The following is a 20,023-nucleotide window of genomic DNA, read 5'->3' as shown; positions in this document are numbered from 1 at the left end:
GTGACAGATGCTCAGTACTCACCCCATACATGTTAAATAGTCTACTTTTGACCATTTGCAAGGTAGACCCTTGACTTCTTTTTCCTAAAAATGCATTTATTCTGCTAATGTCCTGCTCTTACAATTGATCCCATCTTTTTGTCCCTGTGTATATTCACGCCCAGATGCATTTTAGTCTGCCCGGTTTGCACTTAATAAATTCTCAAATAAATGTAAACATCAAATCAGGTTGTAGCTGCAGATAGACAGGGAGCTGCACTTTTAAATTTACCTTGTAAAATGACTATTTCATTAGTGTCTAATAAAGGAAAGTTACATCCACTGGAAACCTCTTAGGATCTAGAGATTAAGGGTGAACAACTAAATCCTAGCATATTCCTTGTAGGTAGGTGTGCTTCTGTGTTTTATGTCTCTTGGCCTTGTCAACCCAATGAAAACCTCTTGAAAGAACATTTGTATCTCTTCTTCCACATTAATAGATTGTAGTTCCTTGCAGGTCCCAAAGAAGTCTATAGGCACCATCCTTGGACAAAGGATGCATTGGCTATAGCTACATGCATGGAGTAGTTGTAAGCACATTCACCCGATGGGAGGAAAGTTAGCTATTTGTGATTAATTTTCTTTCATATAATAACAGCAGAACAACTGCTCCTTTATAACGTTAGCTCTTTCTTACTGTCCATTGTTCTGTGGATGAATAATCTTCCACCATTAGGACATACATTGGCTGCTTAGACCTGTGCATTATTTTGGGGTAACTGTCAGGACCACCGATGCCCAAACACAACCAAGACCCTCTTTTTCTGATAATATGCACTCTCCTAACAAATGCACCACAGCCACCAACAAAGGTGACATCCCATGGTCAATGGACACAAACATCCATGGGTGATAAAAGGAGTTTTGCGGTGCTAGAATATGACCCTAGCGTAGTCTGCTGGAGGTTGTTATAATGGTTGGTCCAATGCATGTTGGTGGGCACAAAATTAGGGTGTCTGAAGGAAAAACAACTTCAGGCATGCATCTTGTCTCTGAGCCCCTTTGAGGACTCTGCACCTCAAATGAACCAGAGGTTAAAACTTTAGGGTCTACTGTACATGCTCCAAAGCACCTCAATGTGGGCCTGAAACCTTTAAACATACAAAGAAAGCCTCGAAACTCAAAATAACTTGAAGCCCCTTTTAGCCCATTTGCATGGGATTTGGATGCAATCTTGGGCAAAGGTTTATGTATACCACAACCAAACGGACACCCGTGCTTCCCAATCAAAATTCTGAAGCGGGCAGAGGTGATTTTCAAAGCTCTTACATTTTCCTGGATGTTTGGACAAGGAATTGCTGTTCCGAACCAGAATACCACACCTGGATTCACAATTAACAGAAATGTCCAATCCGGATGTTGTTATCGTTTTGGACTTCAAGCTCTTCACCTAGTTGACAAGCATAGCAAAGTGTTCCAGCTTGGTACCTGAGCACCCTGCATTCATTTCTTGTTCCTTCACTCGTTGAATCAGTTCATTGCAGATGTTCCCATGTTGGATGTGAACTTGATCCAGAGTCAAAGCAACAGGAAGAGAATTGTCGTTACACTTTCATGGTAGGCACGACAGTAACTTTGTGGTTTGTCTTCTGCTACATCGACTCATTATGTGTTTATTTTATTGGTATTTCATACAAGATAGGAGGCGTGTAAGACGCGTCAAATTTTCCAGTCTCTGGGGACAACTTGATAGCAAGATGACCGTGATAAGATAGCAGTGATACCTCTCCTTCTCATTTCCCCACAAAGGACTACCCTGAGCCCGCGGCAGCATAATATTGTCCTTTGGAATGTATGGTTGAATAGTGGGACCAGCGTTATTCTGCCTCTGCAGAGACTTTGCCCTCTGCCGGGCCTGGCAGAAACCCATGATGGTGAAAGATGTTTTGAATGAAAGCATAAGCTAATGTCCTCGTCGAAACTACCATTTTCATGGCCATGAAATGAGCAACCTTTATTTCTGAATCTATAACTTTCCAGATCGTTGAGGGCCAACGAGAGGCAGGCTGTTCGGTTATATAGAAATGTTGTTAAATGTTAAAGGTATTTGTACCGCACACCGTCACCAATCGGGATTACACCCCAGGCACTCAGGCCATTCTGTAAACGAGAAGGCGGGTTGGGTTAGTAGGGTGAAGACGGAGTAGGAAAGTGAGAGAAGTGGTGTCCTGTTGGCAGCTTCAGTTCGGTTTTCACTGTGCGCTGAGTTTGGGTGTGAGTACGGGTCGATGTCAGTCGTCGTGTGCTGTTGGTGCGGCTTATGTGTTGTTTGTTGTTGCGGTGTGGTGAAGTGCGTACGGTTTGCTGTGCGAGAAGTGGTTGTGTGGGTTTTTGTGTGAGGTTAAGTATGCAGAAATTTGAGGTTTATGGTTAGTGGGTTATATGTCTCGCAGCTAACATTCGCAAATTCGGCTCAATGCCTAGATTTTCGAATCCTGGAAATGATACGCCAGGAAAGTGATGGTATGAGTAGTGAGTTAAGAGAACTTACTGGTATAAACCACTGTGACCTAGTTGAGCACATACAGTGCATGTTTTAAGATACTCTTACACATCTTGCCTAACCCCAATGGCATTCTGAAAGCAGTCAATTCACATAAAGCATCTGAACGTGTACATCATAGATTCACAAGCCCAAATTCCTCTTTTCACCGCCTTTGCCCATATCAGTGGTGATTTCTGTTAATTTGAAAGCACATCCCGAATGCACAAATGGGGAGCAGTTTCCAATGCGCAGAAAACAGAAGTATCTGCCTGGGCCTTTTCAAACAGGTGCAGGGGAATGTGCAATGCACGAGACGAACATTTCTGATCCTCCCACGCATTTGTTTTAAGTGGGGCAGCAGCAATGTGAACTGAAGCAGCGCTACTTGCTTTACTAGCCCCGAAACAGGGATATAAGTGATTTTATCTTTTTTTTAAGCCTTTCACAATAACAGACCTTTTAAAGGCCCATCATTCTAAAATGAGCTCCAAACACGCATGTGGGGCTCTGGGAGCCTATCATACCTTAGGCCAGGAGAGGATCCCAAAATTACTGTAAGCAAATGGGCTACCAAGCACATCCGTTATGCTGCTTAAGAGTCCCCTGGAAATGCAAAGGTCAATAAGGTGACCTGTGCTTTTCCGAAAATCAGGTGTCTAAAAATACCACATTCACGTGAATTGCTAAGGGGTGATATGCTGTATTGACAAATACAATTCATTATGATCATGTATTTGTGCATGGGCTTTACTTCACATTCAATTGCAATATTTCCCATTGATAGAGGTTAGGCACATTGTAGTTCCGATATAGTGTAGATCCAGAAGCTCTGCACAGTGTAGATCCCCTAAACCAATCAGGTCTTTGTTAGTGCCATTAATATCATGATCATTGTGCATGCGCTCAGGTGACTGGAGGATAGCACAGGGGCAACGGTGCTGGTCTTGGTAACAAGACCACACAGAGGTTCGAATTCCTTCTTAGAAACCAAACTCAGGTATTAAGCTGTTATTAAAAAAAAACAATAACATTGAATCTGACACATGGCCCAATGTATACATCTTCAGTCAGTGCAATCAACAAGCACACACTCCCTCCAGGGACAGATTAAGGCATTGAAATGATCGCCACTGCTTCAGTGGCAGGGCAGGTTTTAAATCTGTTTTGGCAAATTGAGTTCTAGTGAACTAAGCCAGAGTCCTGCTCGTCTGTTTTCTGGGTCCAGTGAAAGTATCATCCCCTGCAACTAAGATCATTCCCATAACATCAGACACGCTTCTTGCAGTCCCCCTTTTGTCTGTTCTGGACGCAGACTGCAGATAATGAGCAGACGTGACAGCAATGATAAGAGACGTGTTCCTTTTTTATTGTAGCGATGTCTGTAGCGAGCTGGACAGGAATGGTGGATAGAGGACGTGTGTGAAAGGGACACAGGCAGTCAGAACTTGGAATCGGGGGACAGGAGGGTGCACACTGGTGGCTTCATCCCTGAGAATAAAAACACAGAAAAAAAACCAGCACCACCCCCGCTCCCACCTCCGACCTCGGAAGAGAAACTGATCATGGGCTCTCCCTCTGCAATCTACCCCGGAAATGTGTGCCAAACCTGCTTCCGTGTCCAGGGAAATCCTGTGTTCAAGGGGTGTCTTAGGGCAGTAGCAGGGGACACGTGATAGCATCGTCTTCTTTCCTGACACTTCCTCGGGGGGCCAAGAGAGGTTCTGGTCATGTTGGTGGCACCTGGGAGGGTTGGCGGAGATAGATGCGGGAGATGGGCGCAAGATGTAAAAGGTCTGCTCACCGTTGCACAGGTTAGTAGTGGTGGTGCATTCTACGAGGCAACCAAAACACGGCAGTCCAAAAACGCCTCTCCCTAGAACCTTAGAATGGGGCACCAGTGCCTTTCTCCAAGCTCCAACCAACAAGCGCATACAGTACCCTGAATGCCTCCAGCCAATCACTCAAGCCCCTCGTGTCGTCTTCCAGTGGTGGCCCCACCCAGTAAGGAACGTCTTGCTGCGACCCTATGCGCAGTGGTGCATTGTGGTTGGCGATCTTCTTCCCTCCTTTCCAAGTTTGAGTTCAAATCTGCGGCTTCCGAACCGTGACAAAATGATGAAGCTTAAAAAAGAAAAGAAACAAGTCCCTTTGTGTCACCGCTTGGGTTTCGCCCAATAGGCTTCCTCTAGTTGATGTTCTCGAAGTTGCCTCGTCGGTACCACTGGTTGTCTTTCACCCGCCGGATAGACTGCATCTGGGGCTGGCTGGCACCCCAGTTGTTCCAGTGCTTGTAGGGTCCGAACTCCATGAGATACTGGTAGCCTCTGTATCCGGGATACTGATAACCGACCCACCTGTGTTAAAGAATGAAGATTTAGGCAACATACAGCACCTGGCATCAGCGAATCAACATGGCACACGCCTGTCCTAGCACCATGACCCTGTACAGCTTAAAAGCAATGTTGCCTGATATTGTATGCCTAAATATACGGCTAGACCTTTTATATGCAAAAGACTATATCCCTAGAGTAGAGCACATATCAAAACAACTCAATCTAAAAAAAGGAAAGCAAAAAGAAAAACAAGAAAAAAGCTAGGAGTGAGAGGAATAAAGAAAGGGTTAGCCTATGAGATAGTGAATGAAGCGGAAGTCAATGAGAAAAGGTGGGAGGAGAACAGAGGAAGCCAAGAAAAGAAACAAAGAAAGAGTAAAAAGGGGGAAGGTGAGGGAGAAGAAGCAAAAGTAAAAATAGACAAATTAAAAAGACAAATAACAAAAAGGGCCCAAAGAAAAATCAGACTTGGAAGCAATTCAGGATAAAAAGGTAGAAGCCAGAATGATGCATAAAAAATAGCTGCAAAAGGATCCAAACACAAAATCAGGTGAAATAATGATCCTACTTATTGCCACAATTCAGATACATGGACGGTCACTATTTCTGTAGCCTGCAATCTAGAGGTTATGTAGTTGCCAGCTTTTTCCCCCAAGCCTGCTGTTACATTGGATCTATGTACTACATGGTCTCTGGCTTTGCCTGTATACTTTTACCACAGTACAGATGCTTTACGGCCCCCAGAGTCACGCCTCCTGCTCCCAAGCTACAGAGGCTGCTTCCTCCCTGGTGTGTCCTTTAACCTATTGCTGCCCCAGAGAAGCCACGTCACCCCCACTTCATTTTTATTTTTTTATTTTAAAAGCGCTCACACAGCCCGCGGGCATCGAGGAATCGAGGCGCTGTTACAGGTATTATTTGTTTTTTAGTTGTGTATTATATTTTTTTTGTTTTAGTTGCGTATTTATAACAAGCTTAAATACCCAGAGGTTGCTAGGCGCAGACCTGGGGATCGAACCTGTGTGCTTCGTGTCATCTTGCTTCAAAGATGAGCACGTTGCTGCTGAGCTATCGTCCCGGGACACCATTCCTCCTATCAAAAGCCCAAAAGTGTAGCACGTAAACCTTAAGTAGTATGCACGTCCTGTTCGTACAGACTTGCATAACAGCCCGGCGGTTAGGGGGTTTAACGCGCCAGTTCTCTTGGTTGCACCACGTAAAGCGCCCCAGACACCAAACTGGCTGTGATGTTTACGTGTTTACGCTATAGAAAACCCATTAAACCCTCAACACGTTCTTGATGCTGGTGTCAAAGGATGGCTTACTTTCCTTTGTATTTGAACAAGATGGCTCCTTCAGCCCGTATCGTCCCTTCACCTGATCACATGTTAACAGAGTTCTTTGATCCCTTGAAAATACTTGCTCCTGCTCCTATCCGTGCACTCTAGGCGTCCCCCAAACCACTCCAACGTTTGCACAATTCAGTCTTTTCCCATTTTTAGTTCTGGCAAGCAGCGGAAATTCCAGCCCTGATATTCCATGGAGAGGGGTAACAGGAAGGGAAATAGACAGTGCGCAGAGGCGTTGCTAGGGCGGGGGGGTTGAGGGGGGTCTTTTGGTTGTAGCCTGGATAGAAGCTCAGGGGCTACAATCAAAAGGACAGTTAGCCCCGAGTCCCGACAGTCCAAAAATTAGCGTAACCCTGGATCTTTTCCAGACCTAGCAACACACCTGGATCGGGGGTGGTGGAAGGGACAAGAGAGTAGAGAGTGAATACCTCCCGGTAAAAGAAAATAAAAGTGGGAAAGCCCAAATGGAGTTTAAACTGCTGGCAAAATTAAACCGCCACATTCACCCCAAACACCCCAGCTCCAACTTGGCCACTAGGTAGTCTCTGGTAAAGACCTTAGTGTAGTCCTGGCATTATGAAAGAGACCCCCTCTGTATGCCCACCCATCTATGCCCATATATAGTTAATGCTTAGATAGGTGCACGTTGGCAAACCAACTTTCCCATCGGGGGTGGACTGGGAACCAAAAGAAGCCCTGGAAATAATGTTCAAAGTGGCCCTGCATTACACATTTTCAGCAAGCCCACCCCTTTTCCTATTGGAACATTTGGAAATACCCCATAAGAGAGGACCCGGGTGCAGAGGCCTACTGGGAAATCTCCACAGTTCCCTAGAGGCCAGTCCAGCCATGTTTTCCATTCGGTTGCCCCTTCTCTCATTCTCAAAGCCCCCCAGTTATATTTCCCTATTGCGCCTCTCTGATTTGTTGCCTTTTGAGAAAAATTATCTTACATACAAAAAAAATCAATACATGTCCCACCTACTACTTTACCAATCCCAAGCCAACTGGTAATGTCAAGACAACCCGCCCCAAACCCATTGTCTAAACAAAATGCAGAACTTACGTTCCCCCGAGGACTTGGAGGCTGGCCACTCGATCCTGGAAGCCATACGACCACAGGCTAGGAATATCCTCATCACAGACCTCCATCTTCCTGCCTTCAAAGTTGGCACCCTCGAACATGCAGATCTTGTAATCCTGGCTGTCCTGTGGCACAGGGTGGAAGGCAGGTGGTACATATTAATCCCAGCACTGACACCCGCACCGCCTCCTCCTGACTTTGGTTCACGCGCTTGTGTGTTTGTGGTGCCTTTTGCTGTTTGACCCTCTCCTCCTCTAGGAAGGTCACATGATACAGAATAGTGATTTAAGGATATTTGTAGAATGCTTAAAACAACTGGAGGAGCCAAGCACTATATGGGTGCGCTCTCGCTGTCCTCTTTGAATACTGTGGATTGGGAAGTTATCAGGGGCAGACTGGGGCATTACATTTTCACGGGCACCAATGAAAATGGGGCCCACAGATGAAAATGGCTATTCATTCCTTGTCTGACAGACTGTTTGAATAGTAGCCAACGGGGAGTTTTTTGATAAAATGTGATGCAAAATGTGGGCAAAAAAGTGGCCCGCTTTGACCAAAAAACCTGGCACACACTAGTATTTAGTGTTTTTGGTTCCAGCATTGCCCTATTGCCCTATAGGCCAGCCTGAGCCTGGAAGTAGACAGTTGGGTCATGAGGTCTTTCGTGAAGACTGTTAGAATGAGTTGGGTGGAGTTGCGTTGAGTTGTGCAAGGTTGGGTTGCGTTCAGACTTTCTCGGGGATCGCACTTCAGCTGTATGAGGCTATGTATGAGTTGGAGCAGAGGTTGATTTCTAATATCAGTGCATTATACTGACTTTGATCTAATGCGTTGGTGCTTATGTAGGGTTGTGCAGGTGAGGATGAGGGGCTTTGTTTGTTTTGCTTGTTTGTTTCAATAGCTGCCCTACGGCGGCTTCCATTTTGAGACTGTGCGGCAATGCCAGAAAAAGGTCTGGTTCGGAAAGACGCGGCAAACCGATCAAGCTTCTGCATCTGGGTACCTTCAAGGTTTTCCCTCCGGCATTAACGCCTGCATCCCGATGAGGACTTTCGCACTGCAAGGACTGGATGAAAATGCAGCGTACTGCGACTTACCATGCGGATAGGTCGTAGAGACATGATCCTGTCTGCCCGGAAGCTGTTGGACCAGGAATCCCAGCGAGGATATTCCCCTTTCTCCAAGATGAACATCTCACCCCCAAAATCCTTCTGCTCGAAAGCCACCCAGCTACGAACCGAAATGAAAGACCACAACTCAGTACAAAAGAAAGATTTGGGGTACTGGACCATCAACCAATGACAAGTGACTTTCAAACGAGCCGCACTGGCAACAGTGCTCAAAAATGTGCTTCATTTTTCGAACTAGTCACATACATTCAGAATTGAACTCACAAAATGTGTTTGTTTTTTGTCCCCTATTTCCTAAATCTGCTCATTTATATATAGTTTGTTCCACCTTCTGGTTTAGGAAAAAAAGAACTTCGGCCCATTGTCCCTTCCTACCCATCAATGCAGTATAAGTATTTTTCAATCTACCCCAGCCACTCTGCTCTTTCATTCTCTGGAGAGGTGGGCTTAAAATTCAATTTGATAATGACTTCCCTGACCAGCATTTCTGCAGGAAAGAATAGTATGGTTTCTTCAGTTTAAACATATCTGAGCCGAACCTGAACAGACAACCAAGAGGCAACAGCGTTTTACACCCTCTGCCTGATGTTGGGCTGGCTTTTTCTTAGGGCAACAGGGGCTAGAGGGCAAACCTTCAATGGTCCTATTGTCCAGTCGGCATCAGTCAGCTATAGGTGTCCACCAAACAAACACTTACGGGCCGCACTCCACACGGATGGACTTCACCTGGTCCAGGCCTCGGTCACTCATGTTCCGGCACTCAGCAGTGAACTCAGTCTTTCTCCCCTGGAAGTTTTCATACTCATAGCAGAACACCTGGGGTGGAAAATAAAGACACTCAATGCTGGCACTTTCAGATACCCAGGGAGCCTTGCTCAGCCACATCATTGCAAGGGTCAGTAACAGGTTATCAATGGCCATGAAGAAATGAGTCAAGGAAAGAGCTGCCAGAGAGAGACAGGACCAGGCAGGGCAGGGGCATGGAAACACTGGGCCAATAAAAGAGAAGGCCCTGGAGGGACCAAGCCAGCAAAACACAGGATCAGGGAGAGACTGTGGCAGGACCTGATGGTGTCAAGAACAGATGGGTCTGTTAGAGGCAGGATCAAGTAGAGATGAAGATTCAGGAAAGACAGGGACAAGTAGAGTGCTGCAGATTGGGAAAAGAAACATCAGGGTGAGTCGGGACCAAAGAGCAAAGGTCACAAAGATGGGAGCTTCAATGAGATACTGGGTCCGGCAAAGATGGGGATTGAGAAGGATGGATTCTGGGACCGAAATGGTCAAGGGGTGATGGATCAGCGGGGGACAGGGTAAATCAGAGATGGAGCTAGGGGGAGAAACAGTCATGTAGTGATGGGTTCGGGAAAGGAGATAGGGTCAACAGAGAGCTAGTGCTGAGGCAGGGTCGAGGAGAGAGAAGGTTCAGAAGGAGACCATGTGTGGGAGAGGAGGGGTCAGTGAGTAATGGAAGAAGGCACATAAGGGTCAACGGGAGATGGGGTGAAGAAGCTAAGAGGACTGGGAAAACCGTCAAGGAAAGACAACATCAAAAAGTGATAGAAGACAGAAGCGATGGACCCTGGAGTGGGGAGGAGAGAGAAAACAAGGAGTGGTTGAACGGGAGAGGCGAACCCAAGGTGGGGCAGAACAATCAAGGTGAGAGGAGGAAGGGGAGCAGAAAAGGGCACAGTATAATCAAGGGAGGAAGGAACCAAGAAGAGAAGGAACTACAAAAGGAAGGAACCAAGGACAGCTGAACCCAAGGGGGGGACAGAACAAGGAAGGATGGAACCAAGGATGGAAGGGGCAGGGAGATGTGCAATGAAGGAACTAAAAATGGTTGGAAATAGGGTGTAAAGAAATCAAGGGGAGAGGGTGGAGTCAAATAGGGCTGAAACCAAGAACGGAACAGCTATGGGAGGGTAAGGTCAAGGTGGGGCCTAAACAAGGAGGGACAGACCCGAGTCCTGATAAGGGCTGAGGAAAATCATGATCAGAAAGAGACCGGTTCAAGGACAGACAGACAGATAATGCCCATAGGCAGCCATGCAAATGGCTGGAGGTCACCATGCCCTACTCGAATGCTTAATTTAATCGATCTAACCAGGCAGAGCAATTTGGACAGGATGCCCAAACCTACAGCGACTGAATGGTTTGGGAGGATTGGGGACTCAGGGCCCAGATCTTGGCCCATTGGCTCAGTGTTTTTGCTCACAGCTGAGCATGAGGAGGGCAGCAAAGGGAGAGAATGACCATACATGGCACATAAACTCCTTGGGGTGATGAGAAGCCCCCTATCAGCAACAGTGATATTATCATAAAACATAAGTGCTGTCCACTAGAGGTACACTGACCTATAAGGAAATCCGATTTGCTGCCGGGCCGGCACCTGGATGGCCTGAAGGGTTGCAGTGAGTGAGCGGCTCTGCCCCAACCGCTCTGCCTTAGAGTGGCAATTGGCCAAGTACCAAACGGTTACTAGTCTTTCCATCAAATTATTTTCACTGAATAGATTTTTCAACAATTTTTTTCCAACAATTATTTTTCATCTAATGTGGTTTCATACCACTTTCCATCGAGAACCTGTATAACGATTTTTAAAAATAAATAAATAATATATTGCGGGTTCCCCCAAGCCCCTGTTTTTCGCCCTTTAAAACACCCCTTCCAAAATCATTGTTTTTTTTAATTGGGGGGTCCCCTCAAACCCCTGTTGTCCAAATGTAACCATTGGGGGTCCCCCCAAACCCCTGTTGTCCAAATGTAACCATTTAACCCTTTAACCCTTTAGCCCAAAAAAATACACATACATACATTTTCGATGGAAAAATATTCATTGAAAGATTTTTTCAATGGAAAAATGTTTCAATGAACATTTTTCAATGGAAAATCTTTCAATGGGAAAATCTTTCAATGAAAAGACTGTAACCCGTACCAAACAAACACATTTCCCAAAAGACCAGGCCGCCTCTTCTGCCCACCCATGCAGGCCCACCGGTCTTTCGTGGCATGAGGGCTTACCTTATAGTTGTGCTGGACGGGGGCGGAATGGCTGCCGATGCTGCCCTGGGCTCCAGTGTGCGACATTTCAACCACTGCCAAAGAAGAAAATAGTGTGAGTCCTTGTGTAAGAATGTGTCTTGCGAGGCATTGCTGGGCGTTTGCAGTTAATCTTCCTATCATGATAGCAAAACGGTGGCATGAGTACTGTACTAGATGGCATCACCCGATTCCCTCATTGCACCAATGACTATTAGAACTCAATGCACTCCATCCCCATGCTCCCAGCCCAGCACACAAGTCTCTGGGCCTCATTATGAGTAAGCTGGTACGGTAACAACGGTGCCAGTGAACTACCGGCACCGTTGTTGCCGGACCAGCCGTTCCCATTGAGTCCTGGACTCAATGGGAATTGGGAGTAATTTTTTCCGGCGCCTGGCTATGGGGAATTACTGGGACCGCCGGGGCTGTAATGCCCTGGTAATTCCCCATTGCCAGGAGGCGGGAAAAAAACGACTCTGGCGGCAGCTGTGCCATTTTTACCGGCACGGCTACCGCCAGGGTCGTAATGAGGCTCAGTGCCTTTTTCACGAGTTTCTGTCTTGAAAACATGAAAACACTGCGATCTCTTTATTATGTCTGCCCATGCTTTTAGTGGCTGCTTTCCAACACCCCGTATGTTCAAGTAAATGGCCCCCTATATAATCGGATGAACCATCGATATGGGCCTAACTCACAGAAGTGTTTTATAATGGTAAAACCCCTATTGGAAAACGTTCTGTGAATAAGGGCCTATGTCTACTACGCACATCGCACTTCCCTCGTGTCACACCCTGCACTTACCTCTCCCGCTAACACCCCACTCCCTCGTCCCTTCTCTCTGTCTCTGCACTTGCACGTTCTGAACGCTCACAAGGCCTAGTAGGACCGCCTCCCTCTTTCATTGTTATATTTGCCTTTCACGCCCATGTTCCCTCCCCCTTGCCCTGTGGACGCTTTGAAACACAATTTACTTGATGTATAAGCGTCATACAAATGCACAAGAAATAAATAAAATGTGTATAACGCCTCTAGGTGGGCATGCCGGAGGTTAGAGCGACAGGATTCCCCTTTTTCTTTTTTGTTTCATGGGGTATCCCTGCTCCCCTTCTCCCTCTCTTTCCCTCGACCGTCATGACCTCCCTGGTTACCCTGCTGAGGTAAACACAAGGCCGCTGCCTGAGTTTTTTACGCATGCGTTCTTCTGCCGGCGTTAGTACCCGGAAGATATATAGAACAGTGTGTGTCAGGCTAACATATTTATTAAAAAGACAGGACGGGAGAAAACAGTCATTTCGGATTGATGCATTCACTCAAATGTGACTTTTATTTTGACCAGCCCATGGCGATTCTTGCAAACGTCCAACTCGTTTTATCTGTCCATCCCAGCGCATCTTCGGCTTGCCCAGTACCCCATAATCTCCCTGATGGAAAGATTGGCCTGGGAGCAGGTCGGAAGTGAGGGGGATGGGGGCGAGGGGGTGCTGGGGACCTCCCCTTCCTTTCCCTAGGCAGATGATATTTCTAAGGGGACCAGGGAATCAGGGTTCAGGGGAAGGCGCCCTGCCCTGGGTGCTCAAGGACAGGCAGTGAAATGCTCCGAGTCCAGAGTGATCAGGCCTAGGCCCCCATTCCATGGTGTGACCAGAGACGGATGGGGTGACTGCCCCCTTGAGGCTCAGTTGGAGGGCGTTTGCTTTTGGGACCGGCTATGCGTGTGCAGGGCAGCAATGAGGGGAGTTACTGAGCAAGGCAACGGTATCTGGGGGGCTAGACAGCAGAGTATGTGTCGGGAAAGGAGGGGGTGCATGGCTTTAACAGACACGGTGCAGAACCCCAAATGCATATGCACGAATAGATCTCACATGACCTTCACTTGGGGGCTCCAGGCCACATTTTAACCTCGTGTTCCTTTTAAAAAAGGAGTCACCTGTAGTAACCTGCGCCGAATGCCTCTCAACGGGAATTAGACGTTGGGAGCAGCATTTGGATGTCAGACGACCCCCTGCACCCACACTGCAATTGCGACAGGTTGACAGCTGTGCATGCGTCGTGTCAGCACATCGCGCCACCCCCACTTCACTCCCCCGGACAACACGTGACAAGAGCAGACTTACCTAGCTAGATCTGCTCTTGTCTTTTTCGTAAATATTCTTTGGGTACGATTGTTCAGTTCTTGCCCCCTGCAGGATGCGCCCCTCTATAGTGGGTGGGCTGCCCCTTCTGGGGGTTGGGATTTGTATATGGCTGGTCCTGATTTTTAATGGCACAGAGGGATTGCAAACAATGGAGTGGAAAGCTGACTGGGGCAATTGCCAGTGGTTATGACTAATTACAACTTTCCATCCATCACCGTTCAGCGTTGCCACTCTGGGGCCAGCTGGGAATACTGAATCCACGTCTGAAAGCAGCGCTCAGTGATTTTGTTTGTTTTTTTGTTTTGTTTTTGTTTGTTTTTTTTTATTTAGTATAGCGCTCCAGACCCAGGGGTAAATGGGCGCTTAAGGACAAGTTACAAGGTTACAGTATACAAACAGTTATACAATTGTGGTGGAAATATGCCATATATAGTATGTACAGGCAGGTAGTAAGAAGCATTTCAGAATATGTACAATATAAACAATAAGAACTAAGCTTAATCTATCTGAGGGTTACCTTCTCCAGAAGCCAGCTGATGGCTAGTTTTCTGAACAATTGGAAGGATTTGACCAGTTTAATATTCAGTGGCAGGGTGTTCCAGAGTTGAGGGTCGAGGACAGTGAAGCTTGAGCCTCCCACTCTTTTGGCGGTGAATCTGGGCACGATGAGGCTGAGGGTATTGGATAATCTGGTGACTCTTGTGTTGGGTTTAAGAGTGAGTTTGTTAGTCAGGTACTGGGGGGCTAGGTGGTTTAAGGCTTTGTAGGTGAGGCAAAGGGTTTTTAGGTCAATTTGTTGCTGAATGGGTAACCATTTGCAAGATATTCTTGTGTGGGAGATGTGCTCCCTCTTGGGAATATTTAGTGCTGCTCTCAGCGCATTATTTTGGAGGATCTGAAGTTTCTTGATTATAGCTTGGTTGGCACCAAGGTAGAGGCTATTACAGTAGTCAAGCTTTGATTGTACAAGGGCCCTCGCCAGAATGAGGCAACTGTTTGTAGATAGAAACGGTCTACAGGCCCTGATTATTTTCCCCGTGTAGGCGGTGGCTGAGGCAGTCATATTAACTTGTTTAGTGAGGTTGGTATTGGCGTCCAGGTAGAAGCCTAACGTTTTCACGTTTTTCACAACTGGGATGATGTTGCCATCTATGGTGAAGTTCGAATAGTCGGGGCTGAGTTTCTGTAGATTATTAGGGGACCCAACTAGAAGGAGCTCAGTCTTCTCATCATTCAGGCAGAGGCCATGTGTGGCCATCCAAGCCTGAATGATGGCGAAGATTTTGTTAATCCTGGTGGCGTCAGTGTTGTAGTTGCCAGAGATGGTGAGGAGTATCTGGGTGTCATCTGCGTAGTTGGTGTAGGTGACACCGAGATGGTCCAGTTTATCAAAAAGGGGCTTCGTAAAGATGTTATAGAGGGTAGGGGAGATGCAGGACCCTTTTGGGACACCACAGGTGATGGGAATGGGGTCGGCTGCAGCCACAGATGAAAAACCCCTGATGGTTCTGTTAGCTAGGAAGGATTGAATCCACATGACAGCAGGGGAGGGGGGGGAGAAGTGGGCAGCAGAAGAGAGGTGGTTGCAAAGAATTTTGTGGTCAACCAAGTCAAAGGCTGCTGAAAGGTCTAGTAGGATATTCCTCACTGCAGAATACCACTGCACATATTCCTCACTGCAGAATACCACTGCACATATTCTTCACTGCAGAATATCCACGGCACCTATTCCTCACTGAAGAATACCACTGTGCATATTCCTCACTGCAGAATATCCACTGCACATATTCATCACTGCAGAATATCCACTGCACATATTCCTCAATGCAGAATATCCACTGCACCTATTCCTCACTGAAGAATACCACTGCGCATATTCCTCACTGCAGAATATCCACTGCACATATTCATCACTGCACAATATATCCACTGCACATATTCCTCACTGCAGAATATCCATTGCACAAATTCCTCACTGCAGAATACCACTGCACATATTCCTCACTGCAGAATACCACTGCACATATTCTTCACTGCAGAATATCCACGGCACCTATTCCTCACTGAAGAATACCACTGTGCATATTCCTCACTGCAGAATATCCTCTGCACATATTCATCACTGCAGAATATCCACTGCACATATTCCTCAATGCAGAATATCCACTGCAACTATTCCTCACTGAAGAATACCACTGCGCATATTCCTCACTGCAGAATATCCACTGCACATATTCATCACTGCAGAATATCCACTGCACATATTCCTCACTGCAGAATATCCATTGCACAAATTCCTCACTGCTGAATACCGCTGCACATATTCCTCACTGCAGAATACCCAGAATACCCCTGTGCATATTCCTCACTGCAGAATACCACTGCACATATTCCTCACTGCAGAATACCACTGCACATATTCCTCACTGCAGAATATCCACTGCATATATTCCTCACTGCAGAATACCACTGCGCATATTCCTCACTTCAGAATATTCACTGCACATATTCCTCACTGCAGAATGTCCAAAGGATACATTCCTCACTGCAGAATACCACTGCACATATTCCTCACTGCAGAATACCACTGAATATATTCCTCACTGCAGAATACCACTGTGCATATTCCTCACTGCAGAATATCCACTGCACAAATTCCTCACTGCAGAATATCCACTGCATATATTCCTCACTGCAGAATACCACTGTGCATATTCCTCACTGCAGAATATCCACTGCACATTTTCCTCACTGCAGAATATCCACTGCACATATTCCTCACTGCAGAATATCCATGGCACTGAAATTCACCAACCGTTTATAAATTAAATAAGCATTGGCAACGCCAACATTTTGGGCTTTTGAGTAGGCCTGGGAAAGGCATTTGTCAGGCGCTGCTGTGGTGGTATTAACTGGCGTTCCATTGGGCCATATCTTAGGGGGAGGTACGCTACTCTTCGCGAAGTCCACATTTGCTTCCGCAAGGCCCGGAAGAACTAGCGTCAGAAAATTGGGACCTATGTAAATATTTCCCTTTCTTATTAACTTAGCCCACCACGCTCCCCCATATACATGGGGTAAAATGGGGCTATCGAAATTTGATATTTTGGGCTTCGACATTTTGTCTAATCTTTATTTTGGCAGGATCCCAGAAAATGGTTCACTAAGCACTCCCTTGCGGCACCCCGAGTTTAGTTTCCCGTCCCAATGGGGTTTCAATACTGTCTGTTGTTTTATCCCGGGACGTCTCTACTCTGTTCAATACTAGGGCGAAATGCAAGGAATAACAGCCCTACCACTAATCACCACAATATGCACACAGTACCCTCGCGTTAGGACGCTTGCATTGCGTTATCTCTATGGTGTATGGCTACACTGCAGGGCAACCTGGAACCTGTGACGCACCATCAATTACTACTTCTCTCTCTCCACGACAATCACTCTAAACCTCTCCTCCCACTCTCCTTCAGTCTCTTAGTCTCTCTCTCTCATTGTCTGCCTCACTCACAATATCTCTGTCGCAATGTCTAACTCAAGCATTCGCCCTTTCCAGCCCTCTCGCTGACTCTCCCCACATCTCTCCCTCACTCCCTTCCACTCTCGCTCTCATTGTCTATCTCTCTCGCTCCCAATCCCGCCCTCCCTCTCAACCTGTCACTCCATCTCTCGTACACTCCCTGCCACGAGTTCCCCCCTTTCGTTCCTGCTCACTGGGAGCTTGTTATGCAAAGCCCAGGAGTGTAAAAAGCAGCGCTAAAAGCGGGCGTTACAGTTACGGCTGCTTTAACACGCCTTTTTGCGCTGCAGGGCATTTAAGTCATGTTTGCAGGTGAAGTGGGGGTACAGAACCGGATTAGCATTCCACCTCCCTTCCCACTTCACCTCCAAAGAAAGGTGATTTTCAGCCTGGCAGAAAATCACGGTATTCCCATGGAATCCGCCTGTTTTACGCAACTGCTAACTGGAGGCAGATTCCATAGTGATTGCCCACCACAAGCTTACAGTGCGGCAGGAATGTACACTTCTGTGCAATACAAAGTGTGCAAAAAGCAGGTTAACCTGTTTTCACCCGGATAACAGCGTTTTTTTGCTCTGCTTAATGAAAATGAGACACGTTGCATGGAATCAGAGAAGGCGCTAGGTCCTTTCAACCTTTTCAGCTGAAAGGGGCCTCGAGCCTCAGGGGTGCCCCCAGCATCTGTGCACACGCTCCATCAGCAACACACGCATACCAGTGTCCATGGCCGTAATTTTAGGGGGGGCAGGGGTGTTTGTCCCCCCCCCCCGCCCCAACTTTTATGGCACACCATTTTGTCCTCATTCACTTGGCTGGGGCACCTTTTCTTCAGATGTCATGTATCCCCCCAGCCCCTAAAAATGTCCAGCAAAGTTACTCCACTGCCACTTCAAATAAACAACGGTATTTTTTGTTCATACAAGAATTTCTCCCCCCACTCTCTCCCCCAAATCAAACTTCTCCGAAGAGTACTTACAGTAAGTGCAGCTCGACACGACCGACCGGAGTAAGGGAGAGTACGGAAATAATACCCCAAAAAAAAACACCGAGCCTTTTTATACCCCGCCAAGCTGCTTACACGCCAGCTTTGCCTGGTGCTCTCGGGTGGGAGGACAAAAAGGGGGCCCCAGGCCCCGGGGTCCATGCCGGGACAAAGGCATTGACTGCAGCCCGGAGCTGACGCCCGTGGTTTGTTTTCTGCGCACTCGGCCTGTCAGCAAAACACAAAAGGCCCAGCGACGCGCCCCATATCTGCCCTTTGTGTCCACGGGCCGAAAAAGTGCTGAGTCCAGAGGCCCTGGTGGCCGCCGTCTCCTGACCTTACTGCTGGCACGGGCAGCGAGCTTTACTCACGTACAGTGTGCAAACGGGGGGCCCCAGGCTCCCCACAAACGCCCTCAGCCCCGAACCCAGAATGCAGCACCCGGAAGCAGGCCTGCCCGCTGCTGCTACAGGTGTTATGGCTGGTTTTAAATATGGTTTACCAGCGCAGAATATATGTTTCTGTGGTGTACTGTAAAAGGAGAGCGGCCTTTGCAGTAATATGTTTGGGTGAGGCACGAGAAACAACAATGCGTGTGAGTGAGTCAGTGCACACTCTGTGAGCCAAGGTACCTCTAGGCGCCTGTTTGAATGTCACTATTAACAGCAGTGGATGTTAAATTCCTCTACTCTCCGAGGTCCACACTGTCCACCTATCCTGCGTGCATCAAACTACACAGAGGTGGGAGAGACATTCCACACACCTGCAATCCTTGGCCTCTCTGCTGAGCTCCAGTTTAATGTCAGTTATGATGGCACTGTACCATAAATAAGTTCTGCTAAGAAGTGCACTTTTCAATCCTTGAGACTGTTTTTATTCCACAGCACTCCCACCCTCATGGGCCCCTCAGGGAGAGCACTCCGACCCTCATGGGCCCCTCATGGAGAGCTCTCCCCCCCTCCCCCCACGGAGAGGAGAGGGGCAAATATTGTAGTAGTCTACAGGCAAAATCCATCAAACTATTGCCCTATCTCCATTTTAGATGCTTCCAGTAAGATCTTTGGGGCAATAATTTTGGAAAACCTACGGGAGTGGGCAAATACGAATGGCAGTATTGATACATTTCACCCAGGATATCGAGGAGGTTTAAATACTGCTCATAATTGTTTTCCGATTAACCTCCTACAAACCCAGACCATCCGGGAAAAAAAAAGGTTTGCTGCGCGTTTTGGGATATTTTACAGGTGTTTGCGTAAATCGCCAATGCCTTGGGGTAAAACTAATCGAGATGGGATATCCCTGAGACTGGTGGATGTTTTGTTTGCTATGCACTCGACACCAAGGTGAAGGTACACCTTGGTCAGAGAGGGAACTATACAAGGTGGATTAATAGTCGCTGTGGGCGGCGCCAGGGATGTGTCTTGGTGCCATTTTTTATTAAGTCTGTATATCAGTGACTATGGAAACATTTTCAAGAAAATCTAACATTTTCCAACAAAATTAGGAAACCTGCCAGTCAGCTACTCAGATTTGATCTAACCCCTATTGGCCTTCAAAGAGCCTGGACAGCGATCAGCACTTATTTTGCATCTCTCTAGATCTGCAATTGAATGTTAGTAAATCAAAAGTTTTATTGATAAACTATGTTGAAAAAACGAAACCAAATTTCAGCCAGTGTACATCTAAGAAGCACTTGGAAGTTGTCCAGAACTTTAAATATCTGGGTATTGAGACCAGCTCCAAAAAATCGAAACAAATGGATAATGACCGGTTGCTCAAGAAAACAAGAAGGAATATGTCAGAGTTACTGGCGTTTGACAGAAGGTTTAGCAGGTTTTCTGCAATCCCTATGATCAAGTTTTACCACCAAAAAGTTGTCCCCCACTTGTTATACAGAGCTGAAACTGGTTTACTGCCGAATATT

General features: G+C 46.9%; 1 protein-coding gene across 1 annotated transcript in view; it reads right to left on the bottom strand.

Annotated features, from left to right (window-relative positions):
* Nucleotides 1-3,872: 3,872 nt before the first annotated feature.
* The window catches only part of LOC138488363 (beta-crystallin B1-like), a 48,013-nt gene continuing 31,862 nt past the window's right edge, over nt 3,873-20,023 (bottom strand). Inside the window, exons 2-6 of the mRNA XM_069615282.1 lie at nt 11,445-11,518; nt 9,118-9,236; nt 8,388-8,520; nt 7,273-7,415; nt 3,873-4,878 (exon numbers count right to left, since the gene is read on the bottom strand). Of these exons, the coding sequence (XP_069471383.1) occupies nt 4,710-4,878; nt 7,273-7,415; nt 8,388-8,520; nt 9,118-9,236; nt 11,445-11,510 (630 nt within the window). The 5' untranslated portion in view covers nt 11,511-11,518 and the 3' untranslated portion in view covers nt 3,873-4,709. The remainder of the gene's footprint in view (nt 4,879-7,272; nt 7,416-8,387; nt 8,521-9,117; nt 9,237-11,444; nt 11,519-20,023) is intronic.

This window comes from Ambystoma mexicanum, chromosome 9, assembly GCF_040938575.1.
Source record: "Ambystoma mexicanum isolate Mex_15411 chromosome 9, UKY_AmexF1_1, whole genome shotgun sequence".
Lineage (NCBI taxonomy): Eukaryota > Metazoa > Chordata > Amphibia > Caudata > Ambystomatidae > Ambystoma > Ambystoma mexicanum.
This window is presented reverse-complemented; position numbering and strand designations above follow the sequence as displayed.